This window comes from Eupeodes corollae, chromosome 3 (genome assembly GCF_945859685.1).
Source record: "Eupeodes corollae chromosome 3, idEupCoro1.1, whole genome shotgun sequence".
Classification (NCBI taxonomy): domain Eukaryota; kingdom Metazoa; phylum Arthropoda; class Insecta; order Diptera; family Syrphidae; genus Eupeodes; species Eupeodes corollae.
This window is the reverse complement of record NC_079149.1, coordinates 76,803,802-76,817,967: the sequence shown is the minus strand read 5'-3', so window position 1 is coordinate 76,817,967 and position 14,166 is coordinate 76,803,802. Positions and strand designations below refer to the sequence as shown.

General features: G+C 33.5%; 1 protein-coding gene across 1 annotated transcript; it reads left to right on the top strand.

Annotated features, from left to right (window-relative positions):
* Positions 1-1,258: 1,258 nt before the first annotated feature.
* On the top strand, positions 1,259-8,507 carry LOC129950935 (venom serine protease-like). Its single transcript, XM_056062897.1, has 6 exons — positions 1,259-1,415; positions 1,486-1,694; positions 3,646-3,979; positions 4,047-4,151; positions 4,209-4,371; positions 8,106-8,507. Exons 1-6 carry the CDS (start codon positions 1,397-1,399, stop codon positions 8,470-8,472), a joined length of 1,197 nt encoding a protein of 398 aa, XP_055918872.1. The 5' UTR covers positions 1,259-1,396; the 3' UTR covers positions 8,473-8,507.
* The last annotated feature ends 5,659 nt before the right edge of the window (positions 8,508-14,166 follow it).

The window sequence follows — 14,166 nt, the reverse complement described above, 5'->3', positions numbered from 1 at the left end:
AATTTGATCAAAGATATCAGTTACAATAACAATTTACGCATGGGTAGCCTAGTTATAACCAGGGCCTAGGGCGCTAAACATAGCAAAGTAATAGTGCATTTTGCATGAAAGTCCAGTCCATGTCCCAAGAAGAATAAAAACACTAGGGTTGCCTATTTATATCCTGGCCATATTGGAAATTTTCCGGGCTTAAAGTGGTTGGTCTGCGGGATAAATATACCCTCATCCGTTACTTATCTGAAAGGCAACTTAACTCTCGTTTGAACTATATATAGGGTTGCTTATCCAAAACCTGACATAACCAAGAGTTGCTTGCAATTGAAGTGTTAAGACTTTAAAAAGCGTACAAAATGTATCCCATTTGTTATTTTGTCGGTACTTCGAAAGGAAAGGTTATTTAGTGAACTATCTAATATCGTATAGTTGTCTAACCAAAAGTTGGCCCCTCTAAGGGTTGCCTGCAGTTTTAATTTGAACTATTTGGTTAGCATAGAAAATTATTCACATGTGTTATTGAATCGGTTTATGTTTGAATTAAAAGTGCCTTCAAATATCCGTCTGATGACATACCGCAACTCAGGGTTGCCGTATTTATGTTTGTATGTGTCTATATGTATAAGATAGACAAACCAATTGACTCATACAGCGGGTTTTTGAAATAAATGCGTTCATTTAGGGGCCAGTCCAATGAAACTTTAAAAATTAAAATCCTTTTTAGGTTGGTGTCTGAGTTTTCAGTACTGAATTGGACTGCGTAAAATACGACCTAAAACCGCAATTGAAAAAAAGATACATCCTTTTTTAAAAAGCAGAATCTTATTTTTCTTGGATGGCCTTAAGGGAAGGAATCATTATTTATTACCTCAAAAACTATTTTTTTGTCATTTTATCTTTTTCATTGTTTACGAAATTTGAGCAATCTGAAGTTAGCCAACTTTCGAGAGGAAAAATAGCTTAGCTACCAAAGTTATAATCAGCTTTGACCCAGTTAAATTAAACCTAGTCTTCTCATATTTACAGAATTTTATAAAAGGTAACACAATTATTTATTAGCTAACGCATTTCATATCTATGCAAAACTCACTGGTTGATACAGATTAAAATACAAATAATGTAAATATGTACTACATTATTTATGGATTAAATACTTCATCTATAAAGGTAACTTTATATCTTCAACGCGTAACTACAACTGAGTTAAGATTCTCGCTGATAACACATCTAAATAAGTATTGTTACAAAATATCTTTTTGACTGCGTCACATAAAAAACGAAACATTTTGTGTAAATATCTGTTTTGAAGAATTAAAAATTAAACGATGAGAAATTATTAAATAAAGCTTTATGAAAGATGCCAAGTAGATAGTATTTGCAAGCTGTCAGTGTTTTAGTTAAGATGTGGGTTACTACTTTTGGTTCGTTGGTTTTTTAATATTAGAGATTTGTGAACAAAAACATTAAAAAAAAAAAACAATATTTTTTTAGGTTTGGTCCTGGTGCTGCAGTCTGTGAGGATCACGTATGGTTTATTTGAAAATTGTGATAACCTAATTTATGTGGATACAAGTAGAGATGTTGTATATAACTCACCAGGCTATCCAAATAAATATGGATCAGGAAGTAGCTGTAGGGCTACTTTCAAAACAAAAGTTGGCTATTCAATCAGTTTGAAATGCGACCTTCTTACGGACAAAGTAAGTTACTTTTTGGTTACTGTATAATAAGTTTTCTAAATAAATGATAATGTTTATAAATCTCCCTGAAAAATATTGAATTGTTCTTAATTCTTATGTGTTCATGTCTCACAGATTCACGAGTCATACAAATGTGCAGGGAGTAGCTAAAAAGTTGTAAGATTTAAGTTGTGCCGTTCATTTCTCTGATATGTTAAAGTTTTATCAGATTTTGTATTATCAAGACAAAACATTTGTTATTCGATTTAAAAAACATAATTTGTTGTTGATCTGTTTTTGTTATCTTTTGCAAACATTTGCGTTTTTTATACAATACAAAAAGAAACTCTGGTTCATTTAAACAAATGCAAAATAAATGAAGCCTTACAGTGAGTCGCAGTGGCAGATATTAATTATAATATACATTCATACAAATTAGGAGCTTTTATTTACTAGAAGCGACACACCCCGGTCTTGTATGGGATAACAAAAAATCGAAACCAGTTAACATTTTTCTTGTTAGATTTTAACTTTGTTGCAAAATAAATGTTTACTCCTTTTTGCGTGTCTGTTTACATTGAAGCTTGTCCCTTTCCCCATCTACATATATTTACCTCAATCATTATAATCCAAGATTTTTCTAGGATGTTATTATTCTAAACCGACAGTTAAAACGGTATCTTCTTGCGTTTTTATTTGAACTAACTATTTAAATTTTTTTTTTTTTTTTTTTTATAATAAGCGCACACTCAAGGGGATATATTACCCTTATTATGTAGACACAGTGTGAGCACTAGGAAAGGGAGAATATTACTAACCCAAAATATCTCACGAACCAATGACGATAGCGATTTGAATTTAATTGAATAATATATGATGTGACGTGAAACCAAATTGATATAATTTTGAAAAAATTAATTAACGTTTTTCTTTTTATAAATTAAAAAAATAATTGTCACTTCAAATATTTTTCGAACATAAAATGAGCTTATCTCCAAAATAATTTAATGCAACGAAAACTAACGTTATTGACATCTCGTAAGAATTTGAGAACAATCGCAACGACGGGTTTTTTTCAATAAATACAAACTTAAAAATTTTTACTAAGAGTTGGTAAAAATTGATATTCAATTTTCTTGACTTCATTTTTATTCTGTGCTAAGTTTTCTTATTAACGTAAGATATTGATTTTAGAAAAATCCAATCTCTATTTTTTTATAAAAGAAATACAAAATTCCAAGAAATGCTATTGACTAAAGATATTGACTTCAAATTATTTATCTCACACAAAACACCGTTTTGAATATTTTGTAAAAGTTTTAGGCATGACAAGTCGACAGATGCGATGGGAAGTTATCAGTGTGGGTCACCTCCCAACCTCTTTTAAAGTTTCTCTATTGCCCAAAAGACTTATAAAACGTTGTATTTTTGCGTGGGTATTTGAAAGTGGCGAATAAATAAATAAATTGGGTGGCGCAACAGTTCGTTGTGAACCAGGGCCTAGTGACTTACAACTCTCAACCATTCCTGTGTGCGAGTACTGTTGTCAGGAATGGAAGGGACCTACAATTTTAGGCCGAATCCGAACGGCTAATTTGAGAAAGCACTTTTTCATGACAAGAATTACTCTTGAAGGATTTGTCAATTCCTCGCAAGAGGCAGTACCCGCGAAAATTAATTTTTTTTTTAAATTAAGTTGGCACAGGCAACCAAGGCCCCTTGCATGATAGTCCAACGCACTAATTATCATGCCACGGGTACTACTGAAAGTGGCGAAACCCTCTTACATTTTAGTAGTGGATTGGAAACAAAAAAAAAATCCAAATTCTCTTTAAAGATGTCACGCAATCTTTATAGCTAACAAATTGTTTGTCCTGTCGTTTTCTTAAACTATTTTATTTTTACTCTATCCTAAAAAATTTCACGGAATAAACCTCTGAATAACTTTTTTGTTCCTGAATTTGCATATTAGGGCCCATCAGGTTGTGACACGGAGAAAATTTATATATCTCAAGATGCCGATCCGAGTTTTAGAGGTGCAGGCCAATTTTGTGGATCAGGCCATGTTGAACGAGAGTCCGAGTACAATAAAATTTCGATCGCTTATGTTTCAACAGCAGCACCCGGGTCAGGAATTGGAGGAAAATTCACTTGCACTGTGTCTGTTCGAGTACAGGCTTGCGATTGCGGTTGGTCCCAGCGTGGAAGGCTCGTTGGAGGAACAGATGCTTCACCAACTGAATTTCCCAGTATTGTAGGTTTAGTTGAAAAAAGCTCGAACTCAGTTTTTTGTGGTGGAACAATAAGTAAGGATCCTTGGAATTAGTTGTTTTTAAACAGTTATTTTAAACTTATTAATTTCAATCCTTTCAGTCAGTTCCAGAGCCGTTTTAACAGCAGCTCATTGCTCGCAACTTATTCCTGGTAAATTGGCAAGTAATGTTTATATTATTGCAGGATATACGTACTTTTCTTCAAGTGAGTGACAAATATCAAAATAATGTTTTAAAACTGAAAAATCAATGAAAATTGCAGCTAGGCCGACTGTGTATTCCTCTACATATATGATCATCAGAATTATTGAACACGAAAATTACAATCCCTCGACTCAACTCAACGATATTGCGCTATTGATAACAAGCACTGATATAGAATGGTCTCGAGGAGTTGGGCCTATATGTTTGCCTTTGGATACATCGTAAGTACCGTTTTTAATCACATTACATTATATTATGTTCTGATAAAAACTATATTGTCGTACTAAATCCATGTGCAAAAACTTTTCATAGAATTTAAGCCTATCTGATGTTATGATTTTTTGTATTGAGTAGTAGTATTGATTTGGTTTATAATATTTTGTAGAATTGTTAGCAGTCACTTATTTTTTTTGATTGCTTAACGATAGTGGACATTTCTTCTCCTTATTATTATTATCATAATTGTGTGCATTGCGAGTATTTCGTATCGAAATATATCTTCACCTTTTGGGAGTTTCTTGAAAAACTGTTCAGGGACTGTACAGCAAAAATAGGTATCCTTAATGTATCAAAGAAAATACTCGTACGTCCGTTACTGTTTTGAAAGCATGTAATAAATAATAATAAACCTAATAATAAACCTAAAATCAAACCCAAAATATTTTCGAAAGAATAAGGTATCCTTTTGAACTCTGAAAATCAGTTTGTACTTTACTTTAGTTGGCGCTTTAGCGCATTGTGCTCTTGGGCCTCAAGTGATAACTTTCGCCAGCTTACTCGATCTCCAGCGTGCTGTCTTCAGCAGCGTGCGTAGGCCTCAACTTGATCACTCCACTGGAGATGAGGCCTGCCTCTACTTCTTGTTCCCTTAGGCTTGGCGTTTAATACCTTACGGGCTGGAGCTTCGATGTTCATTCGCTCGACATGCCCTAGCCATCTTAAGCGTTTAACACGCAGTTTTTTGACCAGTGTCAAATCGTTGTACAGCTTGTATAAATCATGATTATATCTTCTCCGCCAGATGTTACTTTGCCTGTCGACACAAACCGGACCATAGATTGCACGCAGAACCCTCCTGTCGAAGATACCTAGAGATCCTTCATCCGCCTGGGAGAGGGTCCATGCACCATACAGCAAGACTGGGATGAATAAGGGTTTTGTACAGTGTTTTTTGTACTTCGTGATAGGGCCTTATTCTCAACTGCTTGCTTAGGCCAAAGAACCAACGATTAGCAAGGGTAATTCGTTTACCATCTCGAGGTCACGTTTGACTAAGTCTACGGTGTGAATCGACACTATTTGACGACAATTAATACTTCGTTTTGTCCTCGTTAATGTTAAGACCCATTTTTTTCGCCCCAGACTCGATATTAGAGAAGGCAATCGTCACTGCTCGTTTGGTTCTTCCCATAATGACGACGTCATCTGCATTATCCAAGATTTTGTGTGGATTTTTTAAAGATGGTGCCATTTGTATTGGTGTTGGTGTTGCGCACCACTCTTTCAAGAACAATATTGAAGCAGCATCGCCTTGTCGATGGTTTCAAAGGTTTCGGTTGAGTCTCTTCCAATTTTGACGCAGCAACGAGCATTTTCTAACCAAATTTTAGATCTGACCAGCGTACTTAAGAACTTCCGCTTGCAGACCGCCATCACCGGCCGTTTCGTTGGACTTCAGCCTGGTGATGGCTAGTTTGATCTCACTCTGGTCGGGATCAAATGAATTTGACGTGGCTGCTCGCTGGCGAAACTGACTTCATAACCATTAAGCAGCTTGTTAAAATTATCTCTCCAGACTTTTAGCATTGACTTCGTCTCGACTACGGTATTCCCCTACTTATCTTTGCAGGCTCCTGGGCGGTTAGTGAATCCCGTTGTTTTCTTTTTTAGTCTTTTATAAAAGCTCCATACCTGTTTCCTGTTAAAACATTCCCGGATCTCCGCGACTTCACACTGTTCATATAGACGTGTTTTTATTCATCGCTTACAAATTGTCTTTATTGTTTGGTAAAGGAGGCTAACAAAATATAAATAACATAATGCGTATATTATCCTTAAATTTACACATTTCAAGGGCTAAAGTGATAACTTTAAATATTAAATTATTTTAGAACTCTTTTGTCCATCAAGGGATTGTCTAACTATTTAATTTGGACGACTCTCTATATATGAAAGCATTCCAAGATTCCAACAATTTTCTAAATGTGCCATTTTTAAAAGCTTAAACAAAAAAGCTTAGAGGGTTTTGTTGTTAGATTTTTTTTATTACCATTTCTATTAATGCGAAAACGCTACAAAAATTCAAAAACCCAGAAATTAATAAGTACGTGGTGTTTTGGAACTCCGTTTCCAGGAGTCTATTATTATTATTAGTCTGCTTACTCGTAGATTTGAGCTGATGCTACAAAATATTTTGATCTTAAAGGAGTCGACGAAACTTTAAAATTGTAGAGAAAACAATGTTTGGTTCTTGAATTTAAGGAAATAGGTGCATTTAAGTTCATAATTTTAATTTCTCTAAAAATTAAATAAAAACGAATGAAGTAAATAAAATAGTTTTTAAGAAACTTTTGTGTGGCACTCAAAAATTATACGTTTTAGAATCTATTTTTTATATTTGTTTATACTAATAGATACGAAACGTATCTTGAAATTCGTGTTTAAATACCAGTTCTAGAACATCTACAGCAAACTCACTTCAAAAAGTAGCTTTCTTTAATGTGAGTTGTGTATTCAACAGAAAATCAATTTTTAAAGAAATAAAATGCACGACTACTTCGTTAGAACTTGGTAATTTCTTCCAAAACGTCTGCCAATCTCACAAAACCAAGATTAACTCATTTTTTTTCAAAATCATTTTAATTTTTAAATTTTGTCTTAAAAATATTTTTGGTAAGCACTAAATTAAGTGCTTATGAATATACATTTACATTTAAATTTCGTTAAAAAATGTTAACCTTTTCTAAGATATATAGAGAATGAATAAAAAAATTATATATTTTAAAAAATCAACAAAAAAAAGGAATTTTTGATCATCAAAAATAATTATAATCAATTTGATCATCGACAAGAGCTTGCACAGAAAGAGAAGATTATTGAAATCGGTACATTCGTTTTTGAAAAAACTGAAAAAAAAAACAAAATAACGGTTTTATGAAGGTAAGCCTTCCGGAGCAACGCCAAATTATTTTTTTTTTCTAAAAGAAGTCAAATTTAGAGAAGTTTTAAAAACATCTGTTCATTTTTGGAAAAATTCGAATTTTCGATTTTTAGCCAACAAATTGTTATTTTTCCTATTAAAAAAATTAAATAGACGCAAATGAAGGCAATTTAATATAAAATTGACGATATCTTATTCAAGGTTTCTTTTTAAGAACCTAACCTATTTGCTCTTTTTCTTAGAAACAAATTTTATGAAAATAATTTAAAGCACTTAAGTTTTTCCAAATTCTAAATTGCTTGAAAACAAAAATTTTGGTTGTTGTTGACAGCAAAATTTAATTTAAGCTATTATAATTCACCTGCCAAGTAGTGACTCTCAAAATCAAAACATACTCGAAAACCTTTTTAATAGTTTTTATGTTCATTGCAAGAGAAATTTAGGGGATCACATTTTAATGTTCCCTGAGAAAGTTGTATCTATTCCTGACAAACTGAAACTAAACAATTCTTACCTTGTAACCATTTCCAGTAATGGCATAGGAATTTCATATTTTATTAAATGTGACCAAAATATCCATCGGAATTTTGAAAAATATAGTCTTGTACAAAATATACCTTGTTAAACAGCAATTGAAACTAGGACCTAGCAAAATATCCAATCTTGTTTTTGCTTTGTTTCTTTAAATAAACCAATACAAAATTGTAAATTCTTTACATGCATACAAACTATCAATTTTAAAAAAAAGTATTCCGAAAAACGATGTTGTTTAAAATAAATTATTTTTGTTTACAGATCGTTGTTTGCATATGAAAATGTTCTTCTCGTTGGTGCGGGGACAACTTCTTTCAGTGGACCAAGATCAATCATTGTCCAGAAAGCTGCTGTAAATGTTATACCGAACCAACCTTGCATGAATTACTTTCCTGGCCTTCAAGCATCGCAATTATGCACTTATGCAAACGGACGAGATGCTTGCCAATTCGATTCTGGAGGACCCGTTGTAAAACTTGGCAGTACAAGGCAATACCTGTGCGGAATAATAAGCTATGGTCGTGCCTGCGGAGGAAGTTCCCCTGGAGTAAATACCAGAATCACCTACTATATTACATGGATTCGTAATAATGTTGTGGCTAGTTTATGTTATAAGCCATATTCATAAGATTTTGTTTAAAATAAAAAATGCGTTTTAACACATTTCTAAAAGATCGTATCTAAAAGAATCAAAATCATCTGGCAAAGGAACATGGGCAAATTTGTGTATGAGTAACAAACAGAATTGAAATAGTTACCAAATAAAAGCTCATTATGCTAATATTGCTATATTACATTATTCTATGAAGACTAAACTTATATGGATTAGTAAATTTCGTTGTGTGCGTAAGTTATAAATATCGATTTTATGTAATTACAAACATAAATAGCTACCAATGATATGCATATATGTTTCAATTATATTAATTTTTCAAATACGAACGTGATCAGCAAAACGTTAGCAATTATTTCTTTTTAAACTTCAAACTTACTGCTCCCGGTTGCATCGACTGACAAGCTTCAATTAGTAAATATAAAGCAGGATTATCGAAATTTGTTTAAGCCAAAATTGCACATTCTATTAATTAAATTCAATTATTCACTTTTTGCATACAGGGTATCCCTCAACTCGTCAATATTATTTTATAATACGAGTTTTGGATGTATTTGACCTTTGTATATGAAAACCAGTTTTTATATACAAAGATTTGACGAAAGAAAATTATCGCCAATCTCCAATTGTGCACTGACACAATGTTTTGTAAGTAATCTAATTTATTTGCACTTCAACTTTAACGTATTCTTCCCTTCACAATAACACTTGCATAAGTTGGATTATATGACCGGGATAATATCTATGTACATTGTACATATATCTATGCATCGAAGTCTTGTTTTTACACTTAAAATTTATTTTGTATGTACTTGAAATCTTCAGTGAATTGTTTTCACAATACATACCTACAAATTAAAAATGTACTAATTAACCAAATTATACTTGCAATTTAATGTACCAAGACACAGACAGAAACTTTAAAAACGTAAGTACATTTTATACGTCCAAGTATCAACGTTATTCCTTAGGAAAAGACACAAGGCCTAAGTATTGTGTTTTTCCTTTTTGTTTTAATTAAATTGAAAATTTACAAAGCAAAAAAATATTTTTTAAAAGCTGTAAGTGCACTTGGGACAAACGTAGCTTATAAAAATAACAACAACAATAGACACAGGAAAAAAGTATTTTTTAAAGAAATATATGTAAGTCTAGCGGAAGGGTAAGCAATATAACAATAATGAAAACCCCTTTTTTACGAGAGTTTTTTTTATCCATCTCTCTCTAAAGGAATGTAGATGTGCTTGAGGACATCCTTTGCAAAAATTATATCATCATTTCGGAAAAAATATGCTGCAATGAGGCACCAAATGGATTCGTCCTTGGAGGATTTCCATTTTTTGCTTTGAGTTTTTTCACGTTGGTTTGCTTTGCCAAGAAATTTAATCAAATTTAATCAAATAATTTGTTAATTATTCTGTAGGTTTCAAGTTTTGCAGAACACACGAACAAACTATTATGTCAGATAGAAAATTTAAATTGACAGATTCAGTTAAAGTAAATTTGTATATGTATACTTGCTATCTATCGAATTTACTTACCAAAGGTTATGATAGTCCTCTATATAAAGTGTATTAATTTGAATGATGTTTAAATTGAAATCAATGTTACCTACTTTTTTTAATTGTGTCATTATCTACAATTATATAATTATTTACTTTACAGTCTTTACTTTTGCTTTTAGAACTTTATTTTTAAATCAGTAATTGATTCATTTTGTTTTTTAAGCTCCCTTTTTGACCATGGAAGTTTTTTAGTTTGCTGCAAAATGTCGATCTGGTAACGACTTATAAGGTGTTTTGTCAAAAAATGTAGGTGCTTGTCACAATAATACCAAGATTTCTAATAGAATCGACTGCGTTGACGTCGTCATTAAGGCAGTAGAATACTCTTTGAGATGAGATGAATGAGCCCGAGAATGTCATTTGTTTACATTTACCTACATTTTAACTCTAGGAAATTATGCATGTACAAACAAAAAAGATATTTAGATCATTTTGTAAGAGAAATGAATCAGATGGAGTTGGGACAGTATTAAAAGCTTTTTTATCATCCGCAAACATTAGGATATCTGAGTTCGTTTTTATTTAAGACAGACATCGTTAATAGATAATAAGAGAAGAAGGGCGCTAACTGACAAGCTTGTGAGACTCCAGAAGTGGCATGTATGGGAATGGAGACTGAGTTACGGAAGAGGACTTTATAAGTTTTATTCTCAAGGTAGGAGCCTATCCAAGGCTATAAGTTTAAGATAAATTATCCTATGAACAAATTTTATCAAAGGCTCACAAAGCTTTAGATGAAAATTCAATTAAGTTAGTCGTAGTGGATCTTCCTTTAAGAAAACCTTGTTGAGCGGGAGAGAATAAGGGCTTGCAATAAAAATAAACGGATTCATAAACTAAGCTTTCAAAAGGTTTTGGAATGCATGAAAGTTTAGCAATATGTCTATATTTGTTAATTTCAATTTGATTGCCTTGTTTATGAATCGGAAATAAAAATGAAGCATTATATATATGAGGAAACACACCATGGGAGACAGAGAGTTCAAAAGGAGCAGTTAGAGGCTTGTACAGAAAATGCATACGTTTCTTAGAAGAACTGATGGGACGCCATCGATCGGGACCAGGGCTAAAGTTTTCTTTGAGGCTTACGATTTTGGCAAGTACCATTTCTTCAGTTATTGTAAAAGATGAAAGAGAGGTTTGAGTGCAACCATCTAAATAACTAAAGTAGCGAGGATTAGGATCACGAAGATGTTCAGTATAAGATTTGCTTACGAGTAGTTATAAAGGCATTCACTTAATTCTTAGAAATAGTTATAGGCGAGAAGCTATTTGTTGTGGTCGGTGTCAGATTAAGACTCCAAAAATCTTCAAAAGCTTGTAACGTTTGTTTCTTAGGCTACTGAGGCGTCTGTTGTACAAAAGGGGGAAAGAGGTGAAATCTTTTTTATGAGAGAGCGGTACTGATTCTTCAAATTAGTATGAGAGAAATAAAACCAATTTGTAATTGATTCTACTGTTGAGTGAAGGGAACTTAATTTAAACTCGACTGAGCTAGGAAAATTTTTGAGTCTGGAGAAATCAGCTTTACGAAAATCTTAGCAGTAATGATCAAATCATTAAAGTGCACTAGTTCAAGCAGATAATCGATAGCATTAACTGCAGCTCGGTAAGGTTTAGTTCGGTGGGCTGGTGGAATATAACAACAAAAGACAATAATACAAAAAAACTTCTTCAAACTTCGTTTTGAAGAAATAAAGGAGGCTAAAAAGGTCATGAAATTTTAAGAATATTTCCATAAGTGCATCACGTTTGGTAGGGAGCCTTTTTGGAAGGTTAAAAACTTTATGTTCGTATTTATTTTACCTTCAAAGCAAACAGACGAACATTATTATAAATTTTGCGATCTCTAAGACGGGAAAAAAGATACCGATCATAAGCATTGGCCTCAGATAAATGTTTAGTTAACTTGACATTTTGAGGGATTATTGGGTTAAGGAATCCTTGTGGTTCTTGTTCTTGGGAAACTGATGTGGAAGATTCAGGGTTAAGGGTGTGAGAATGTATCAAATTTGGATACGCGGATGTTTTGACCAAAGCGTGATGTCAGTGAAGCGTTTTTGAGCATTGCGACGGAAGCGAAGAAGATGGGTTTAGTGGTCAATGAGGGCAAGACCAAGTATATGCTGTCATCAAAAAAGGACACTGAACGACGTCGTCGTGGACATAACGTCACCATGGACAGCTATAACTTTGAGGTAGTTAAGGACTTTGTCTACCTAGGCACCGCTATTAATGCAGACAACGACACCAGCGCTGAAATCAAACGAAGAATCAGCAGTCATCATCCCGGTTCTCATTTATGGCGCTGAGGCCTGGACTCTGTCAAAGAAAGATGAGAGCGTCTTAGGATGCTTCGAGAGAAAAATTCTTCGGGTGATTTTTGGTCCCGTACGCATAGATGGAGACAGCTATCTAGCGACCGAGCTGGCTGGAGACGCATGTTGGTTGAGGCCCAGGTCCGCCCCGGACTGTTGCGCCACCTTAAGTAAGTAAGTAAGTAAGGATGTTTTGACAGGAGGATCAACCGTCAGAAGGTAATAACCAAGACCCAGGTGAGAAGGGTTATAAGAAACTCGTTTGGATGGACAGGTAGGAGGCGTTTTTTATTTAAGGGACGAAAGTAAGTTAGGGAGAAAAAAGTTAGGAATTCTTGTTTGAAAAAAGTGCAAATCCATATAGCACTAGCATTTTCGGGACACCTATTCAGAACGAACCATGTGTTGTTAGCAGATTCAAGCCTGCTGAGCCTTAAATTCCAATGAGATAACTTCAAGGAATGACCACATTTGTTGATAAATTCGTTTTCTTTAATGATATTTACTGAGCACTCAGGTTTGCCACGTGGATTTCATCACGAATGGATACGTTCCCGATTTCGCACGACGACGGTGTGCCGGGTTGATTGATGACGTCGTAGCGAACGATTCAATTTTCTGGGATTGGACATTAAGGCTTTCAAGGTCAAGTTGATATGAGTGCGGTTTAAACCCTTAGAAAGCACACAATTAATTTTTTCAATTTCATTTAATACTCTAATGATGGTAAGATCAATCAATTGATTGGAAGAGGAGGAGAGCCGGGATGACATAGTTTGAAACCAGCAATCAATTTCAGATTTCAAAACGTTTAACTTTTAAGACAAGTTTGTTTTCAAATCATTTGCCAAACAAGTAAGCCCCATTAGGTTATTGTCAATGTCTGAAAGGAGAGAATTCAAACCAACAATGACGTTACAGTATTGGTTTTCCAGTGAACGTATTGTGGACAGGCGGTCCACAACAGGTGGAAGACTGTTGGAATTGGATGTAAGAGTCCTCAACACTATTGCAGACGTGATCGCATTTCTTGAAAAGATTTGAAATTTGATCTAGGATTGCTATGAACACTGAATTGCAATCATAATATCCGACACGGATATTTTATTGCATTCATCGCAAAATTGCGTAGAAAGTCTTTAAGGTAAACACTCACCTTTCTGGCCAAGCCAGAACAAGAGGGGTGAAGGAATTTCACACAAAGGCCATTGCAATTCAATAGTTCCGCGATTGATTTTTTGAGTCAACACACATTTTATTCGCGCACTACATTATTTTTGATTCAGCAAAACAAAATTTTGATTTTTTGTTTTTCGTTTTATGTTTTTAATTTTTATTTTCTTATATACTTGTTATTACATAAGAAAAAAATGCTGGTGTAATGGCAAACAGCGATGGGCAGTAAATTGGTCAGGTTGAAAAAAGCCAAATTAAGAACAAACATTTTAGAGAAAATTAAATAAATCTATCGGTTTGTTTTTGAGAAAATTCGACGTCGAAAACGGCTGTATACAAATTAGATTCGGGATAAAATCAAGTGTAAATTTGAACAAGTATATTATTATATTAGTTGATTGTTTGCAAAAATAAGTTTTATTCTACGCTTTAAAAAAATACATTCAATTTTCAAAAAGAGCGGCATCTCTCCCGTACCATACTTTTAATTCAAAGATTGACAAAACAGTCCCAATGTTTTCGAACAATTTATAAAGTAAATTTGTCTAATTACTGATTTTATTCGTAGTTTTTAACTACGAAAGATTCGAAGAAAAGAAGTGATGGTATTGTTTTATTAACATTTAGAAGCTTTGCTATAAAACTAAAAA

What these genes read in the sequence shown, in the direction of transcription:
- LOC129950935 (XM_056062897.1), top strand. An exon ending in GCGACCTTCTTACGGACAAA is followed by an intron (nt 1,695 to 3,645) that starts GTAAGTTACTTT and finishes TTTGCATATTAG; the next exon opens with GGCCCATCAGGTTGTGACAC. An exon ending in TGTTTGCCTTTGGATACATC is followed by an intron (nt 4,372 to 8,105) that starts GTAAGTACCGTT and finishes TTTTGTTTACAG; the next exon opens with ATCGTTGTTTGCATATGAAA.